A 20,152-nucleotide genomic window follows, 5' to 3' on the forward strand; every position below is an offset into this window, starting at 1 on the left:
TTTTGTATTCAAAAAAATACTTCGATAATGCATCGAATCTTCACGTGCAGCTCGATGGGCGAAGGGACTGCAAGCCCTTAGGGCTGCAGGTGTTTTACAGCCAAGGGTTAAGGCTGCGGCTAAGGCAGCGGGCTGTGGCTTATAGCCGCGAGCCCGAAGTTTGGGTCACGAGAATTTTGCGCCTCTTCTTCTCGTTCCATCCATTTGAGTTGATAAAATGATTTAATTAAATTTGTTTATTTTATCTTTTTATACTATAACGTATCAATTTTCAAATAAGTTATACTTATTGCACCTTAACCAGCAACCTTAAATTTAACTTGTGGAATTATTATCTTGCCAATTGAAAGTTTTGAGTGGCAGGAGCATTGTTTTTCATCCAAATAATGATTTTAAGACCATGGTGATAAATCAAAATGATGGGTCCACATTTACGGAATGACAAAATTGTCCTTGCATTGATTTTTATACTAAGCTTGATTGGTAATTATTTTGTCATTCTACCTTATCATACTATCACTTCGACATAGATCATGCTTTTGGTACATTAAAAATTACACCTTAAGTAACATAAAATATGTAAAATGACAAAAATATTCTTTATGCCTCATCATCTTGTCTCGCATCATCGTCTTGGGTGATGAATAGTTTAGTCATGCGTCTCATCGCCTCACATCGTTTCACCATTTTAGATAAATGATATTTTTATTATTTTACATGTATTATGTAGTTCAAAGTATAGCCTAAAGAATATCAATAAAATTTTCCTTTCGAGATATTGCATTGGTTTTAAAATCATTGTTCTCTTCATTATTGTTATAATGTATGGGTTAAAGTGAGAACTAATAAAATGTTATATGATAGCTGAATCTGTTGTATTTTTGGTGGCCAAAATAATTATGACAAAGTTTGTTTAAATTCTTATACAAATTTATTAGGTTGGTTCAGCTCCATAGATTTGAGGGCTGGAACTATTTCTCAATCGATGGCATTGAATTTATGATCTCTGGACTTCAACTTGGGCCGATGTGATAAGAAAATATCAAACAAATTTGGCACAAGCACCAGCTCTGATTCATTCTTTAAGTCTATTGGAATTTATAAACAATTATTTTACTTCATAACAAGATATTAAGAATGGTCAAACTATGTTGAATGTCAAATCATCGTAATATAAATTTTTGATTAGCGGGCTTAAGCCCGACTACATTCGACTTATTGACAGCCCTACTTAAGCATGCTCATTAATTATTTTTTAACCAAAATATTTTAAATGATATTATTTGAAATTTTAAGTTTAAAGTGTTTATATTTCAAATTTTATTACTTAAAATTGAAGTGTTTAAATAATTTTTATATATGAAAATTTTAAATCCAATCATTTTAATATACGTATATATTACTGTATAAAAACTTAAAATGCGATAGGGTTCTAGACAACCCATTATCAATGGGATTAATGATATCAAAAGAATTTAAATACTCATTTGAAGAGGAATGATATGCTATTGGTGCTATTGGTGTCGGATGCGGACTAGCAAAAAATGTTTGTGGATCTCATCTCCCATGTGATGAGGGGAATGCCTTCAGGCTCATAATTATCCTAATATCTCAAAAAAACAATCAATAACAGCAAAGACACGTGTTCGTCGAAGAACCAACCTAAGGTCATCATTTAGCATAAGTCTGGAATAGACACGTGGTAGATACGTCTCAACTAATCGACTAGCAATCTTAGCCTTTTGCTTCACGAGAATTCCTCGACCTCAATCACCATTTCGAAGATCATGAAGGTAGGGATTATCTCGAGGCTCTCGAAAATTGATTACTATATCCATGCCATCAAAATCATGGCTCCATAAAGGACGGGATCCAAATCCCGAGAATTCGAAAAGGGAATTCTTATCTGAACAAAAAGATAAAAGGAGGCGATCAAGACGAGTGAGGGGATTATTTTACTTAAATTTTCAACTACATACTTTACCTTTGATAATCCGATGAATTGACTTAAACATCAGAGTGATCACGAGAAATAAGTTCTCGATTCTGTTTACATATAATTTGAGATAAAAGAGGGTGATAGACTTTATATCATGACTATGAATCTTTATTTTTTATTTTTCTCAATTAATTCATCTTAAATAAATATTATAGTACGTGACGTGAACAATCTATCAGAATCGGTCTTTTGAAATGGGTAGGGCCTTCATGTGCTGCGTCCAAGCGTTTTGAGAAGCGACTATTACTTACCTTGACAGTGAACCATCAACTAATAAGGACCGTTGTAATTAAATTGTTCCACGTGATGTGACAGTGGAGTGGGAGGCCGTGGTCTCCTCTCCACTGAACACAGCAACCCACGCCAAGGCCCATGCTGTACGAATCCAAATCATACACTAATTAAATAGATTTTTCTTTCTTTTCTTTTCTTTTCTTTTCTTTTCTTTTTCTATGTTTTATAAAAATTATTTTGATAACTCAACTTTATAATTTTATCGATAAAAAAAATAATTTTATTGCTACAATCATTACGATAATTTGTATAACAAAATAACATTATCACATAATTTTATTTATTTTTTACAAAAAAATATGTTTTTTGGGTTGGTGCATGAAAAATATTAATAAATTGATGATACATTTTATGTATATTAGACTTTTAATTCAAATAATTATTGTATATTAATTTTTGCTAAACTAGTTTTTAATTAAGTATAATTTAAATTGTAATTTGCATAAAATTAACAAATCTAATATTCTATTTAATTAAAAAAAATCTAATTATATATCTAAAAGAGTAATGATCGATGATCGTAGAAAGTTCATTCATTGTGCATTTGCTAGTTTGAGCTTAAGAAAATGATAAGAGTCTATTATTATCTAAATACAATAATAAATTTGTTTGTAAAGAAAAAGTGTTTCAATAGGAATGCGAGTGTCCTCCAATGCTTAAGTCAATCTCTTGATTTGAGTTTAGAATGTAAAATAAGTAAAACTATAATCAATGTAGATTTCTAAACATATATCAGTCGTAACCAAAGTTCTCTTATTTAATTAAGTAAAATGCATTGTTAATTATGAAAAAATTTCTAATCTATGTATAATATTTTTAAATTATAATAACAAAAAAAAAAATTATCCGAAACCCTATCAATGATAAGATTCAACAAATAAGGAGGTAGGGACCTAATGTGGTTTCTTAAGCAACTTAGTAGAGCGTACGTGAGCTTCTCTTCAATAGCATCTCTTTTATTTCTTTCTAATTTTTCCTAATTATTGTAAGTTAAAGAACCATTTGGATTTCAATTGAATAAACAAAAGGAGCAAAATGGCCCCCCAATTCAACAACTTTGATATAGGTTTGATGATTCGTTCGATTGCTCAACCCAAATTGTCAATGGCTTGTAGCAAAGGAATGGTTGAATTTTGTTGTAGCAATCAAACCAAAGTTCCCTATGATTTAACTATGATTAAAGGAAACTTCCATCCAACCACCATGGTTAATGAAAGATAAAATGAATGAGTAAGAAGGAGAAAAAGAAAGAGATGGGGAAAGGAAAAAAAAAAAAGAGAGAGAGAATATGGGGGCATTTCAATCATTTTTACCAAGTAAAGTGTGAAATTTGCTCCTATACTATGATTCAATGGCCAAATTTATTATGTTACTTTTAAGAGGTCAACCATGCCTTCATACTTTTAAATTGAGAGCTACATTAGCCCTTGGCACAAATAATGTTTAAGTGACAAAGTCCATTAAGGAGATAAAGCTCAGCCTCAAATGAAACCTTAAGCCCCAAGTTAGACTTATAAATCAAAATCAAATTGCACCAAACATAATCTAATAGGGTTCTTCCACTCATGATCAGTTAAGTGAAATTGTGACTAGTTTGACTAGTAATTTTTGCGACTTTGATGGCGATTGTGGCTTTATTGTGGATGGCAAATCGGGGAAGTGCAACTTAGAGATTAGTAAGGATTAGACATAGTCACACTCTTCTAACTTGCTATCTATCTATGTCATAATCACAAAGGAAAATATTTCCACTCAAACTAATTGTTATTCCCTTAATTGGTTATGCTTGGGAAAATCCTAGCAAATGTGTTTGGTGTGATTTGGATTTGTTTTGGGGTCTATGATTTCATTTCGGGTTTAGATTGACCTCTATTAATGGACTATAAACAACATTCAATAACATTTAAACACTATTTGTATAAAGGTTAAGGTTACCATTAATTTAAAAATATGAGAGCTTAATTATCGTTTTTTTATAATAGAAAGGTTAATTTGCCCTAGGTTAAAGATATAGAAGTCAATTTGACACTTTAACCTTTTATATTTAACCAACTATAAATAGCGTTACATATTATTTAAATGTGGTTCACGCGAAAGCTAATGTAACCTTATAATATTATTTAAGAATACGAGAACTTAGTTGGGGTCTTGAAAGTTGAAGGTTCAATTAGTAGGGGTGTGTAATCGGTTATAATCGAACCGAATTGACTGAAAATCACTAATTGAATTGAACCGCATGTAATAATTAAATCGAATTGATCGATTAATTCTAATTAACCGAAACCTAAACTGTGATAACTAAATCGAACCGAAAACTGAACTAATGCATAAAATAATCGAAGACACTAAACATTAGTTCGACTTTACTGTTGCCACTGGCCACCTAGCCGGCTAGTGATTCATATATACAAAAATGAATTTGATCAAACGGTTGATTTTTTGTAGATCTAAAAATTAATTTTAGGATAAAAAAACTCAAAAACACGTTTTTGAAAAAACGTCGTCGGCTACCAACCATAGCGGATTCCAACTATTGGAATCGACCATCAGATTCACTTTGGCTTAATAACCCACATATCCAAAAATTAAAAGCATATAATAGTTAGATTTTAGTAGATTTAGATTTTAATGTAAAATAGAAGTTATCGAAAAACTTACTGAATGGGCCATCGACATCGACAGGCAAGCACAGTGGTGAAAATTAAAGGGGGAGAGAAATGCAATCGTCGTCGATGTTGAAATCAGCGTCATCGTTAATGTTGAAGGTAAAGAAGAAGGGTCGGCATCAGCATTGCAAAACCCTTCGCCTTCCTATAGGTGGTTGTTTTAACGAAAACAACAACTGTCGGCATCGGAGGTAGAGAAGAAGCGTCATGTCAACGTTGGCCGGGGGCGATAGGGCCTGAGAGTTGGAGACAATAAGGAAAGTAAAGGGTTGATTGAAGGGCCGCTAATGCTGGGTTCTGGTTGTTTAGCCTTTTATTTTTTCTTTTATACTACACACAAATTATGTTGTTTTGTAATTTCAGTTTGGTTCGGTTAATTCGGTTACTCGAACAACACTAATTGAACCGAAATCAATAATCGATTTTTCATCAAAACACTAACTGAACCGCTAACTAACACCTAAATAATCGAATCGAACCTCTGCCCACTCCTATAATTTGACACTTCATTCTTTTTTTAATTTTTTTAAGAATTGACTTAGCCTATGTACGTGGGAGAGGTGGGGTAAAGGATGGATTGGTACATGCATAATAAAACAAAAAAAAGTAAGGATAAAGGAAGTTATATAAGTTTTGTTACACTACCATTGTTATATATTTTATTTTATTTAAATGGAGACCGAAAAGGGGTGAAACAATTTAAAAAAAGAAATAAAATTACAATTATATCTCTAAACTTTTTAAATAAATAAATAAGTAAAAAATAACCAAGGTCAGATAATAAAAACAATATTTATATTTATAATTATAAAAGTATAGAAGAGAGCGAAAGAGTATTACAAAACCCTCATCCAAATAAAGAAAATAATCTTCCTTCTCGTCGTGTCTACCACATATCCCATCAAAAGAGTCAAATATATTACATACACTAAGGTTATCTCCTTTTTTATTTTTAGAATTTAAATATTTGTTTTAAATTTTTATTTCAAAATTTTTGTGCTCTGTATAAAATTGTTTTGTTTTGATTTTATGTAATGATAATGATTAAAGATATATATTAATCCAAAAAGTATAGACTTATAGTTGAGCTATTTTATTATTGTTAGTTTTTAGTGCTTTCTCAAATAACTATCCAAAAAAATGCTAATGAAGCATTGACTTAATGGTAAAAAGTAAAAAAATTTAAATGAAAGTTCATATGTGACATTTAATAGTTACAATTATTTTTTTTAATTTTTTAAACAAATTTTAGACAAAGTAAATGTTTGTGTAGTGATAAAGTTATTTGAAAATTTAATTATTATTATCTAAAATCGTGAGTTTAAATCTTATTAACATAAATAATTTTTTATTTTTTAAATAAAAATGTGAGAGATATTTTAACAAAATACTTTATTAACACTAAAATATGGTATTTATTTATATAATAGTATAGATAGTAGCTAGGTTACATAGAAATAGAAACGGAAAATGGATATGATACAGAATGAAAATGAGGAAATAATATTTTAAAAAAAATAAAAAAGGAAACCTAAGAAAAAAATATAATGTTTTTATGTAAATATAATTTTTAATATAAAAAATTATAAAATAATAATTATTCAATCAAATATAAGTATAAATTTTATCATCCATTCAAATAAAAATAAACATAAGTTATTTTTGTCTCTAATATGGTCATTGATGTCTCTTAAGGTAGTTGTGGAATAGATTCAATATTTTTTAATGTTGCAAAACAACCATAACCATTTATAACATTATGAAAATGGCCTGAAAGCATATTTTTCATATTTCTCGGCGATTCGAGGTAGAAATCGTTTTAAAAATGACAAAATGACACCATTTTAAAGTTTCTCGTACATCATAAAATAATAACACACACATTGTATACGAGTGCTTTGAATATAATTGTACACAAATTATGGTAATATATATACACATAAAACTCAATAATTAGAACAATTCATTCAACTTTTTGACCATACAAAAATGAGGGGATAACATCCCATTCGAGCGATAGGAAGGATCGGAACAACTTATCCTGATGGGCCTACACGAACTTCCCAGGGGGGTCACCCATCCCTGGATTACCCCAGGTCAAGCACGCTTAACTTGGGAGTTCTTTGCCAACATTCAGCCCAAAAGGTATCCAGCTGGTGTTGTTTCCTTTCTTACACTATCCTCGATATATACTAACCTCTCTGGGCTCTCGGGGTATTACATTCTTCCCCCCTTAAACGCATGACGTCCTCGTCATGCGACCTTACAACTGGTCCCAGACCTTCTCCCCTTGGGGCTGCCATCCTATAAGCTTGCCAGAAGCCGCTCCTTGTACAGGCCCTCAAGCCCCGGCGCCACTCCTCGCCCTCATCGGACAGCTTTTGCCAAGGGTCGGTTCTGATACCACCTGTAACATCCCGCTCGAGCGATAGGAAGGACCGGAACAACTTACCCTGATGGGCCTACACGAACTTCCCAGGGGGGTCACCCATCCCTGGATTACCCCAGGTCAAGCACGCTTAACTTGGGAATTTTTTGCCAACATTCAGCCCAAAAGGTATCCATGGTGTTATTTCCTTTCTTACACTATCCTCGATATATACTAACCTCTCTAGACTCTCGGGGTATTACAATGCATATAAAAAATTAGAACTAGTTGTGAAGGCTTTGTAACTTGTAACTTCAAATACCAATGACTTTGTAACTTGTAAAGTTCAAGAAATTGCACTAGGAAATTATTTTTTAGATTTTAAAAAAACCTTGAAAAATGAAAAATCTTTAATCCATAAAAAAGAAAATCAAATGTTGTAAATTAAGAAAAAAGAGAGAAAAATTTCACAATATAACATCTTCCACTGTTAATTAAGATATAGATCGAAAAATGTGAGATATGAAAATCATTCTAGACAAAAGTGTTTTCTATTGTATTTGTTAAATTTATCTGATAACTCTTAAAAAAGAAGTCATATAATTTTTTATCTAAGTATTTTCAGATAAATTTATCTCTCTCTCCCTCTCAATAAATTTATCCTAATTCTTACAGATAAGAAAAAAGACATATGTGTCATCTAGTGCATTCCAAAAAATTTAACAAACAGTTTGATAAAAATCTTGAAATATTTCTCATTCTATCTTGACTATTTCATATTTTGGTCCAAAAAATATTTCAACCTTATCTTGATATAATTTTATTTTACTTATTTTAATAAATGTTTTCTAAAGAACAAAAGTGTTCATTTATTATATATCTCTTAAAACTTTCAGTTATTTAATTTAGATATGTATTGAATTTTAAAATCAGCTTAATTGGTTCTTAAACTTTTTACAATTAGTCACAAGGCCTCTCATTTACTAAATTAGTCACACACCATTTAAACTTTGGATTTTTGGGTCAAATACCCCTTGAATTTTAAGGTCCATTCTCTTTATTATTTTCAGGGTACCTTTAGTTTTTAATTTTTTAAAATTGTGAAAACGTGTTTACTTTATTATTTTCAAAAATAAGAAAAAAAATTATAAAGAAAACTCAAAATAACAATTATTTTGGTTATTTCTAGGTAAAACAACCAAAACACGAAAAATATGAGATAATTTATTTATTATTTGTATTTTATTCTTGTAACGGAAAAAATATTATAAGTGTTGTTTTTTTTTGTTCCCTAATAAGACCTAAGGCAATGACGATTTTTCAGGTGGGTCTTCATAGGCTTCGGCCCCAGGATTGAAGGACCCAAGACCGTTACCATCATCTTTTGGCAGCCCATTTTAAAAGTCGAGCCACAAGGTCACTCCCCATTTTAGAGGAGAAATGGGCCTCAGCCCATTTGCTCAAATGGGGGTGAAGCCCACTCAAGCTTAGCCCACTTTTTAGCCCTCATATAAAAGAGCCTTTGGCTCTCCTTTTGGCATCTTTATCCTATCCTCTATTTGGTCGAACCCTAGTTCTCTCTCTCTCTCTCTCTCGTGTTTCCTTTTCGTGGACGATTGATTCATCACTTCGATTCCTGTTTATTCGATAACGATGAAGGCATTCTTGCCTTCTGTGGATGTCGTTTCCTTTCATGTATTTAGCCGCCTTTCCTTTTGTGAGGAAGACAGTCCCTTTGATGTCGTTAGAAGCACCTTATTTATTAAGATCTGGGTTTTTCTTTTGGGGTAAGGTCTTTCTCCTTGCTTTGAGCTTTGATCTCGCTATTTTTGTGACCGATCTACCTACTTTGTGTGGCTGTGATCGTTTGAGAGAGAGAGAGTTTACTTTGCTGGTTTGGCCGAGAGGTGTTGGGGCTTTTCTGGGCTTACGACTTGAGAGCTTTGTTTGTGGCTTGTGGTTCCTATTCATTGGTGTTACCAAGAGTGGTAACTGGTCTTTCAGATCTGAGCCTTGAACGGTTAAAACAGGGAGTTTGTAATTTGTTTTCTTTACATTCTTGTTTTTGATCTATATTTGATTCGTTCTATTGCACTAACATTTTCTGTTTTGAAGAGATTTTCCGCAACAAAAAGATTTACCAACTTTAAAATGTATATATTTCTTAATAGTATACTAGTATTAAATAGTTTTAATTTACTGAATAATCAAATTTATAGAATAAAATGTCATCAAAAAATTATTTTTAAAATTCTAAACAAAGTGCATTTTTTTAATTTTTTGTTTGAAAAATAATTTTTCAGAATAATAAATAGAACACGTTTTCTATTTTTTTTTGAAAACAAACTACTAAAACAAAAAATTAAAAAAAATTAAAAATTAAAAATAAAAATTAAAACTCAAAAAAAACGTACCCTAAGTTTTTGAGTCGAAAGTATAGTCGAAAGTACAAGGAACATATGAGCCACGACCCAAACTTGAAAGAATATAAGGAAAACTTACTTAATTTTGTTAGTAATAAAGAGTATCATGGCAAATTTTTGAAAAATTTAAAAAATAATTGGACCAATTTAAAAATTCAAAGAATGTCTAATCAAAAAGCCAATGTTTAGAAATTTAGGATCAATTTACTAGAAGTAAAATTATCCAGTTTTCAAGTTTAAAATTCAAGTTTTTATTAAAAAGTTGGTTGCATTCTCATTACTTTTCAATTTTCAATTTTGAGTTTTGAATTCATTTTTAGTTTTCTATTTTGATAGTCTGTTTTTAGAAAATTAAAAATGCCTTCTATTTATTATTTTGAAAAACTATTTCTTAAAACACAAAATTAGAAAATGTGTTTTTTTTTAAAATTTTGAAAATAATTTTTTAATGATATTTTATTCAATAAATTAGAAATATTTAATGTTAATTTATTATTAAAAATATATATTTAAAGTTAATAAATTTTGTAATATATTTTTCCATTACAATAATAAAATATGAATAAATAAATAAATAAATGTGTTTTGAGTTTAGAATTTGTTTTGGATAAAAACACTCAAAATAATAAAATGTTATTTTGAGTTTTCTTTACAATTTTTTTTATTTTCAAAAATACATTTTTAAAAATAACAAAGAGAACGCGTTTTTATTATTTTAAAAAGTCGAAAACTAAAAATGACTTGAAAACAGTAAAGAGAACGCAACCATATTTTGAAATTAAAATTATGTCATGTTCAAAAAAATTTATGGATCAAAATATTTGAATAAATGTTTAAAAAAGCTATTTTTGGGATAAATTTAGATGTTTTAATATACAATTTAAATATCCTCACCTACCGGATTTTATTCTATAATTTATTGATTTAGATATTAGAATAAACCTAAAAACAAGCAAAAACTAATTTAAAATTAAAATTATCAATTGTTCAAAATTTTTGAAATATGAGTTTTCTATGCATTAGTATTTAAAACATTTTTATTCTATAATTTAATTATTTATTAGATATTATTGGCTCAAAATCTTAATTTACAAATCTAAAAGTAGGGATCTCAAGTGGTTGGTTCAATAACAAATCCAATAACCAAAAAAACTAAACTGCCATAAAAAATTGAATTGAATCGATCGGACTAACTAAAAACAAAAAAAATAAAAAAAATCATAAAAACTAAACTAATCTAATAAATTGAACAAACCCAAAATACCCCCCCCAAAAAAAAAATCCCCCAAAAATTGAAATAATTTCTGGCCTTATTGTTGGCTTTGGCCACTAAATTAGCCAATGATTCCAATGATCGGAACTTGTCATTGAATTCCCTCAATTGCGGTGGTTCATATATCAAAAAAATAAGTTTTATCCAACGGTTGATTGTTTGTCAATCTAAAATTAATCTTATCGTCAAAACTTGTGATTCTGAAAAACGTTGCTAGCCACCATTCATGGCGGGTTCCGATGATTGAATTAACCATAAGATTAGTTTGACTGAGTGATTCACATACCTGAAAATCAAAAGTATCTAACGGTTAAATATTAGTAAATTTAGGTTTTAATGACAAGAATACATACCTCATTCATGTGTGTATATATCCAAAAACTAATAAGATTAGTGGAAAACTTACCAAAATGGGCGAAGCCCAAATGTTATAAATCGCTGAAGAAAATAAAGCCGTATTTGAGGCGATAGCGATTGTCAATGTGGTGTCAATGGTCGAGCACAATTACGCGATAAAGTCAATGGCTTGTGATAAAAAAAAATAATTATGGTTTAAAAGCAAAATTATACTTTACTAAATGTTTATTTTTTTTTAAAAATAAAGGTTAATAACCTAGTTTTTTCTAAACTCAATTTTATTTTATTTTGAACTTTGCTTCAATTTAGTTATCGAACTTTAATATTGTCATTAATTTTATCTTCAATTGTCCAGATATGTGGCAAAGTTGAGGTGGCGTATTGATTTTTTTAATAATTGACACGCCAACAAAATGACATCATTTTGTTTGCTTTTACTGTGAACCATTAAGTAAAACAATGTCGTTTTGGTGAAATCAACAATCAAATACATAGATATACAAAATTAATAATTAAATACATAAATCAATAACCAAATACGTAAATCCCAAAATTAATAACCAAATACACAAAACCAAAATCACAAAATATGAAAGGGTTCGCGGCGTTCACCTCATCTTTACTCTTCCTCAACTCTAGCGTCCTACTCTTCCTTCTGTGTTTAACTACAGTATTATTTTTGTTCGTCGTAGTTCCCTCGATTATCTCTTACATTGCCAAGATTTCCAGGCCTAACTTGGTTAAGAAAAGTTGAGATTCCATCAACATGGGTCTGTCTCGCAGTAGCCATGGTCATGGGTTTGCAGTAGCCGTTTCCTTGGCGGTGGGTCTCGCCATGGTTGTCGACACTTACCATTCTGCTCACTATGGTCATCGTGAGTCACTGATTGTTATGTGTTTCTTTCTCTTTTCTTCTTGAACGATTGTCTTTTGTGGTTTTCATTGAAGACGACAAGCCAATGATCAGAGCTGCCGGCAATGAAGGATGAAAGAGAGAGGTGGGCGACAACGATGAAATGCATAAATAGAGAAGAACCGGTAGTGACGCAAAGTGGAAGCCATCAAACCTTAAGTGACGAAGATATGGAGGAATATAGGTTTTGAACTATTTGATGTTGGGTCGACCCACTGGATCAGCTCTGGATCAAGCAAAATGACGTTGTTTTGCTGATATGTCAATTAATGAACATATCAGCATGTCACCTCAACCACCACATATGTTGAGGCATATGCCTGATCGATTGAGAATAAAATTGACACCAATATTAAAGTTTTATGATCAAATTGAAGTAAACCTAAAATAAAAGTGCAAAATAACCTTAAGTTAAAGATACAACAAATTATTAATTCAAAAAATAATTATGCTTTATGCAACAATATCAAGGGAAATTCTATTTGCAACGACGTATTTTACTATTCATAATTATTTTTTATTAAAATTTAATTTAATAAAAATAACTTAAAAAATATTCATTTTTACCCTTTTAAAAATGCAATCACATTATATCACTCCATCTTCTTGCATTTTAAAAAATAAAAAAATTCAATACTTCTCTAATTCTACAGAAAGCAAAACTCTCAGAAATTTGTTCTCTCTAACACCCGAGCTCTAGAGTTGGGAGGGAGAAATGCTTTCTCCTGCCCTGATGTTTGCCATCTTCCTTTTTATTTCACTATCGATTGACAGCTGCTTCTTTTAATAAATGAATATAATATATTATATCAATTAGGTAGCCTGCACCTTTCCCACAAATCAATCTTCCCAGGCCTTTTGTCTTTCATTTCATAATATAATAATATTATTATATAATGCTTCCTCATGCCTCTCATTTTTTTTTTTTTTTTATAATTAGGCATAGATGCTTACGTTCTCAATTTTTTTTTATATAGATTTCCACTCAATCGAAGTCATCAGCCGAATTACAATTTCAAGTAAAGCTTCTAATGGGTTCGGGAGAATTGCCCCCCCCCCCCCCCCCCCCCCCCCCCCCCCGGAGTTTAGAAGGAAATTTTTTTTTTCTCAAACTTTAGACTTTGAACATTAAAGAAAGTAAGACTGCGTTCTTTTTATTTTTTAATTTTTAATTTTGAGTTTTGAATTTATTTTCAGTTTTCTGTTTTGATAATCTGTTTTTAGAAAATTGAAAACGTGTTCTCTTTGTCATTTTGAAAAACTATTTTTCAAAACAGAAAATTAGAAAACGTGTTCTGTCTGAAATTTTGAAAATATTTTATTCAATAAATTTGATTATTAAGTAAATTATAAATATTTAATGTTAATATATTATTAAAAAAATATATACATTTTAAAGTTAATGAATTTTGTAATATTTTTTTTCATTATAATAATAAAATATGAATAAATAAATAAATAAATGTATTTTGAGTTTAGAGTTTGTTTTGGATGAAAACACTCAAAATAACTTTTTGTTGTTTTGAGTTTTCTTTATAATTTTTTTTTGTTTTCAAAAATACATTTTTAAAAAGAGCAAAGAGAACCCGTTTTTATTATTTTAGAAAATTGAAAACTAAAAATGACTTAAAAACAGTAAAGAGAACGCAACCTAAAATTTTTCAACAAATTTTGTTTTTTTTTTAAATTATAGAGTTAGAGAAGTATTGAATTTTTTGATTTTTAAAATATAAAAAGATAAGAGTGATACAATGTAATTATATATTTAAAGGAGTAAAAATATTTTTATCATATTAAATTTTAATTAAAAAAAACTATGAAGGGCAAAATAAGTTAATGCAAATAAAATTTGCTCAATATCAAAGAAGCTTTATGCATTTCCGTTATTAAAAAAGCTAGCAAATATGAATGAATGAATGAATGAAGAGGCGATGCAGCTGTTCGTGTTCGGTTCCTAAGACCGCGAATGATTATTTTCCTTTCTCCGATGGATCCGAATATATATATATATATTTTATAGAAAAAGAAAACTACGGCGAAACGAAATCTCTCTCTCTCTCTCTCTCTCTCTCTCGCCAAAAAGCAACCCTGAAATGATGGAGAATAAAAACCCTAATTGAGGTCCCTATTATTGTCGTCCTAATCCAAATGAAGGAAGACATTAATGTCTCTGTCAGTGCTCATTGAAGACTTTTTTAACTCTTCGTCAATCCCTGCTTTAATGGCAGTATGAGACTGTCTCCGTTGCTGTTGGGAGCTGGTAGCGAGCGATGGGTGTGGCCGAAGCTTGGAGGTTTAGCACTGGAGCTTTGAGCAATTGGGCTTTTCTGGTACACAATCAGCAGCATTGTTGGTGGAAATTGCTCCGGCGGCCGGCGGCGTCGTGGTCGGTGGTTTGCGGGGTCATGCTGTTCGCGTTGGGGCTGATTTCGCTCTTCACTGGCCATGTCGCTTCTGATCTCGAGTGGTACTCTCAGAGGCTTGTCAAGCGCAGTTTGTACTATAAACTGGTATTCTAGCTCCTTCAACCCGTAAATTTCAACCTAATTCGCGCTAAGTTCAAATGTTGAATGATTTTTCTACCAACAGGCCAAATGTGGTGTGAATTTTGTTTTTCGCGGTGGAAATGAACTGTTCGTGTTACCTTCTCTATCTGATCGACTGCGGAGAAGTAATTTTGGATGGAGTTCTGTTGTCTCTAGCATTCGTTCTTCTAAACTGGAGTGCAAATGTTTTTGAGTGTTCTCTGAAATTCTTTTTGTTTGGGTGAAATTCTATAGGTTTAGGGCGACTTCAAGTATACAGGCTTGTTATTGTTTTCATAAATTGGATGGGGATCTTGAATGTAGGGGAGGAAAAGTATTAAAACAGGTTTTATCTTTTCCAACTTTTCTTATGAGTCGGGAATTGGAAAGTCATTCCAAAATTCTAGGTTTCTTGATATGTTGGTTTTGGGTTGTTATATGCAAGTAGCGTAGTGAACTGGAAGGAAGAAGTTTATATATTGTGCACAAAACTACTGGGGCTATTCTCTCTCTCTTAGTTACTTGCTTTGATGGTTGGTAACCAAAAGGAAAAGGACGTCTGAGGTACTTAAATAACTGATCCAAAGCACTTGAAGGTTATGTATCTGATAGGCCTCATTTATTTATTTTTTTTCCAAAAGTAGTGATCAAAGATGAGAAAAACAAAAATTCAGGAACGCGTATTATATTATTTTTCTAAATAATGAAAGTTGTCCTCCTTAAGTGGTCTAAATTTGAGAAAAAATTTGCCTTGAGATCTTTCTCTGTTTAGTTTTGTGTTGTATCTTTCTTTTGTCCTTCTCCTGTCATGGATTATTCTCTTTGTGGTTGTGGTACCTTGCCTTTCTATGGTGGAACTTCTTGTCCCATTCCAATTAGATTCACACTTAGCCTGGATTTTTGCATTTGGCATTTTAACTTTTTGCTTTGATTCTCTAATACATGAAAACATCATTGTCCTCACAAAAACACCAACAAGATGTCAAGCCATAATTCCATTATGTGAGGTGGCTACATGAATCTATCTCTGTAAACATGTTTGCCCTGACTTTTCCCCCTTGATTTTTCTTAACAAGTTCAGTGATTATTTTTCCCTTCATGCAAGATTCAATAGTTTTCTTACTATCTTTGGGTAATCAATAGCCAGTGGTCATGAACATCATTACAATTTGGGATACATAGTATTCTATAATTTATTTTTCTTGTGAATTTCAGCATTTCTAATTTGTTTAATTTATAAATAAATTAACTGAAAATAACATATAATTTGTCAAGCTATCATGAAATCTTGTGGCATAAAAAATATTGAGTTACTAGAGAAGTTTTTTCTTTCCAAATGGTCAAACTATACAGCTGGCTACCCGAGAGGAGGTTCTGATGGTGCAATAGCTCTACAGCATGCAGTTTGGTAATGTGGTGGTGCCCCTTGAGTATGATACTTCTATAATTATGTTGATTATTTTATGGATGTTTGAGCCAAATAATATGCAGCTCGAGGGAGAATTGGATGGTGAGGAACAATTTTTAAGATATATCCCAGGTGGATGGGTTTGTCTTTGTGGAGTTACTTTGATATTAATGCTTCCACCTCCATATAACAGTTACTTTGATATTAATGCTACCACCTCCATATAACAACAATAACACCAAAATTTAACCTCACCATGTGGAGTCAATTATTTGGAGTCTAGGTCACCAATTCTCCATATCCGTGATTATACCTTCTGGAAGGTGTTTATATCTCAAATCATGCTTACAAGTTTTTCACCAAATCCTTTTTGGTTTTTCTCTACCTCTTTTGCCATAAACTTCTTTCATTCCATCATGCATGCCTATTGGTCTTTTTTCTCACATGTCCAAGTCATCTTAAATATGTGTTCTGCATCATATGTTGATACGGGACAAGCAAGGTTTTATGGGAAATATTTTTCTAGGACCAAATATAGAAAATAAAGATAATATATTTGTTTGAGTATATTTCATTTCCTTCTTTGTTATTTCTTTCCTAACTAGTTTTAGGGAGATTATATTTCCATTTTAGTTAGGATATGATCTTTGATATGTTTCCTAATTAGCTAGAGGTCATAGTCTATATAAACCCCTTGGTGATGCATTGTTAATAAGACTTTAATTATTGATATTGGTTTGAGTAATTAGGATTACTCGTTTTTTTTGATTCAGATTCTGCATCATATATTTAATAGGTGTCATTGCAACCTTATTATGGATAACTTATTTTTAATTCTTTTCTTTTGTTTGTGTGTGTTTATGGCTGCACATCTACCATTACATTCTCAACTTGATTACACTCATATTTTGTACATGTTAGAACTTAGCTACCCAAAGTCTCGTGTCATGATGAACTGACAAAAATTCTCATGTCATACAACAAAGCTGATGTTATCACCAAAAATCCTCTTTAATATATGATACTTTAGTGACTTGATGTATTAAGGTGGTGAATAGAATGTTTTAGGATATTTGTCCCTAGAAATTATGTGTTTGGAGATTCTGTCTGAGATAAGTTGAATTCCTGAAAGCTTACTTGAATATTATTGAATTCGAGTAGAGGTATTTATACAAGTACAAAATATCTATTCTATCTCCTAAAAAATAGGAATAAATTCAAATTTAGATAACAGTAACTAATATTCAAAATGTTGGAATTTATCTTCTGCTTTTAAGCTGTATCTTTCCTTTGAATCTTGGAGCTTTATCTTATCTTCTAGGCTGCCTTATTTTTTAAATCTTGAAGTCTTATCTTATCCCACCACCTTATCTTCCTTTTTTAAACTTGAACACCCAATCTCATTGTCCAACTCTTCCCCTCAAGCTGGAAAATAAATACTTGTCATTCTTAGCTTGCCAATTAGAGATTCGAATTCTGGTCTTGCCATGACTTTTGTAAACACATCAGCCACTTGACTTGTTGTAGGAATATAGGATAGATTAATTCCTCTTTCCTCAATTTCCCTCTTTATAAAATTTCGGTCTATTCTCACATGCTTCATTCGATCATGCTGAATTGAATTTTTAACAATACTAATTGCTGATTTACCATCATTGTGCACCTTTGTTTGCTGTAACAAAGGAATACCATCAACCTTTCTAACCAAATCACTTCACGAATCCCTTGAGTTATAACTCGAAATTTTGCCTCAGCACTTCTACGGGCAATAACCAATTGCTTTTTACTTCTTCATGTAACCACATTTTCCCATACTTTAGTACACTAACCTGAAGTTGATTGCCCATTTGCAATAGATCCTGCCCAATCTGCATCAACAAAGCCCTCAATTCCCCTTTCTGCTATTTTTTGAAATAGCAATACGTCAGATTACAAATCTGACAATTTGGTATCAGAGCAAGCTCCTGGCTGGACTTTGCTAGACAATTGGATCAATGGCGAATGGAACTAGAATGCGACAAATGGTGATGCAACTCCAACAGGTGACAACGACAATATTCAAGATGCAAGGAAGGGTAGAAACGATGGAGGAAAGGATAGGCTTGGCGGCGGATAGGAAGTTGGAGGCATTGGCTGATCGCCTCAGGGGAGATATGCGCTTGCAGATCAGAGAGGAGATGCAAGAAGTTTGAGATTAGGGAAATTTGTTGTGGGATCAACTGCAACAATTTATGATGATGTTCACAAATCAACCACAAGTGAGGATCTCTCCTGATTTTCCACCTAGAGAACGATCGGAGCTAATTCTATCGAGAATTGGCATCCATCACCATAATGCGGGGTTGGTCGAATCGGAAGGGGAACTAGCAATAAGTGATGAACTGGTGACGGAGAGGAGACGGGGATTTCTAGTACCTAAGTTGGAACTACCAGTATTTGAAGGTATTAAACCGTGATGGTGGTTGAGAAGATGTTCGAAATTGTTCAAAATTCACCAAGTACCAGAGAATCAGAGAGTGGCTCTGGCAGTAGCATACCTTCACGATGAAGGGGATGTGTGGTTTCAAGGCTGGTCCAGAGTAAGAGATAGCTATAATTGGGATGATTTCGCAAAAGGCTATAATGAAAGGTTTGGGGAACGAGGCTGGTTGGATGTAGTGCAGGAGTTCAATCGCTTGAGGCAGGAGGGATCAGTAATTGATTATCAAGCGAAGTTCGAGGAACTCAAATTCATGATGCTGAACAGAAACCCTGGCCTTATCGAAGATTACTTCGTATCGAGTTTCATTGGGGGACTAAACGATGAGCTAAGATTAGTAGTGCAGGTGCTCCGACCAAGAACAATCTCCGAAGTAGCAGAAAGGGCCTATCTACAAGAAATGACGTTTAACGCCTTGATAAGGAAACAAAAGGGGTAGATTAGAGGAGTGCAAGGAGGGATGATAAGCCAAGGAAGTAGGCCAATGGGGAAGGAGCCAATGAGGATGGGGCCTAGGATTGGGTACCACGCGTTACCTGTACCCCCCCAAAATATGCGGAGTAGAGACAAGATGATAGAACAAAGAAGGTTGGTTGGACTGTGCTTCAGGTGTGGAGAGAAGTACACCTTGGGGCAATTAATGTAGAAAGTAACTTCTGTTGCTGGATGGAGAAGAAGAAAAGGAAGGAACAGAAGAAATGACAGTGATGGAAGAAGAGGAGAAGGAAGGCAGTGGAGCCATATCATTGCACACCATCAAAGGGGTGGCCAATAGCAAAATTATTATGGTGGAAGGGAAGGTGCAATCCCTCATGGTATATCGATAGTGGGAGCACCCACAACTTTATTGATGAAGCCATGGCTAAGAGGATGGGGTACCCAACGGCTAGAACCCAACCGTCATAAGTAATAGTAGCCAATGGGGACAAAGTGATCAGCAAATCAGCCTGCATTGTTGGGAGATGTAAGGGGAGGAATTCCTGATTGATCTTAGATTACTGAGGTTGGGGGGCCATATTGTGCTTGGAGTGGACTAGATGCGAGAGGTGAGTCCTATTAGTTTTGACTTCAACAATATGGAAGTAACACTAGAAAAGAAAAGGAAGAGAGTGGTTATACAGGGCCATATGGAAGTGAGGGCATGCAAAATGATGAGGGGCAAGAAGCTGCAACGGATGTTTAGAAAGAATGGGCACAAGTGGCTCATCTATTTTCCATTGAGACCAATGATCAGTGAGAGGAGAATTCAAGGATAGGATATTCAGAATCACCCCGACAGGTACATGAACTGATCCTTTTAGATTCATTGCTGAATGAATATCAGGATCTCTTCGTAGAACCTAAGGCATTACCTCCTAAACGTTCACTGGACCACACTATACCTCTCATACCCTAGGCTGAACAAATAAATATTCGTTCTTACCGGTACCCACCCAAACTCAAATAT

General features: G+C 32.5%; 1 protein-coding gene across 2 annotated transcripts in view; it reads left to right on the forward strand.

Moving 5' to 3' along the window:
- The first annotated feature begins 14,304 nt into the window (after nucleotides 1-14,304).
- Nucleotides 14,305-20,152, forward strand: part of LOC127807753 (O-fucosyltransferase 29-like) — a 51,230-nt gene continuing 45,382 nt past the window's right edge. Inside the window, exon 1 of one of the 2 annotated variants that reach the window (XM_052345810.1) lies at nucleotides 14,305-14,803. In XM_052345810.1, coding sequence (XP_052201770.1) covers nucleotides 14,564-14,803 — 240 coding nt within the window. In that variant the 5' untranslated portion in view covers nucleotides 14,305-14,563. The remainder of the gene's footprint in view (nucleotides 14,804-20,152) is intronic. The other variant, XM_052345809.1, reaches the window with a different exon arrangement.

Source organism: Diospyros lotus, chromosome 8 (assembly GCF_014633365.1).
Source record: "Diospyros lotus cultivar Yz01 chromosome 8, ASM1463336v1, whole genome shotgun sequence".
Classification (NCBI taxonomy): domain Eukaryota; kingdom Viridiplantae; phylum Streptophyta; class Magnoliopsida; order Ericales; family Ebenaceae; genus Diospyros; species Diospyros lotus.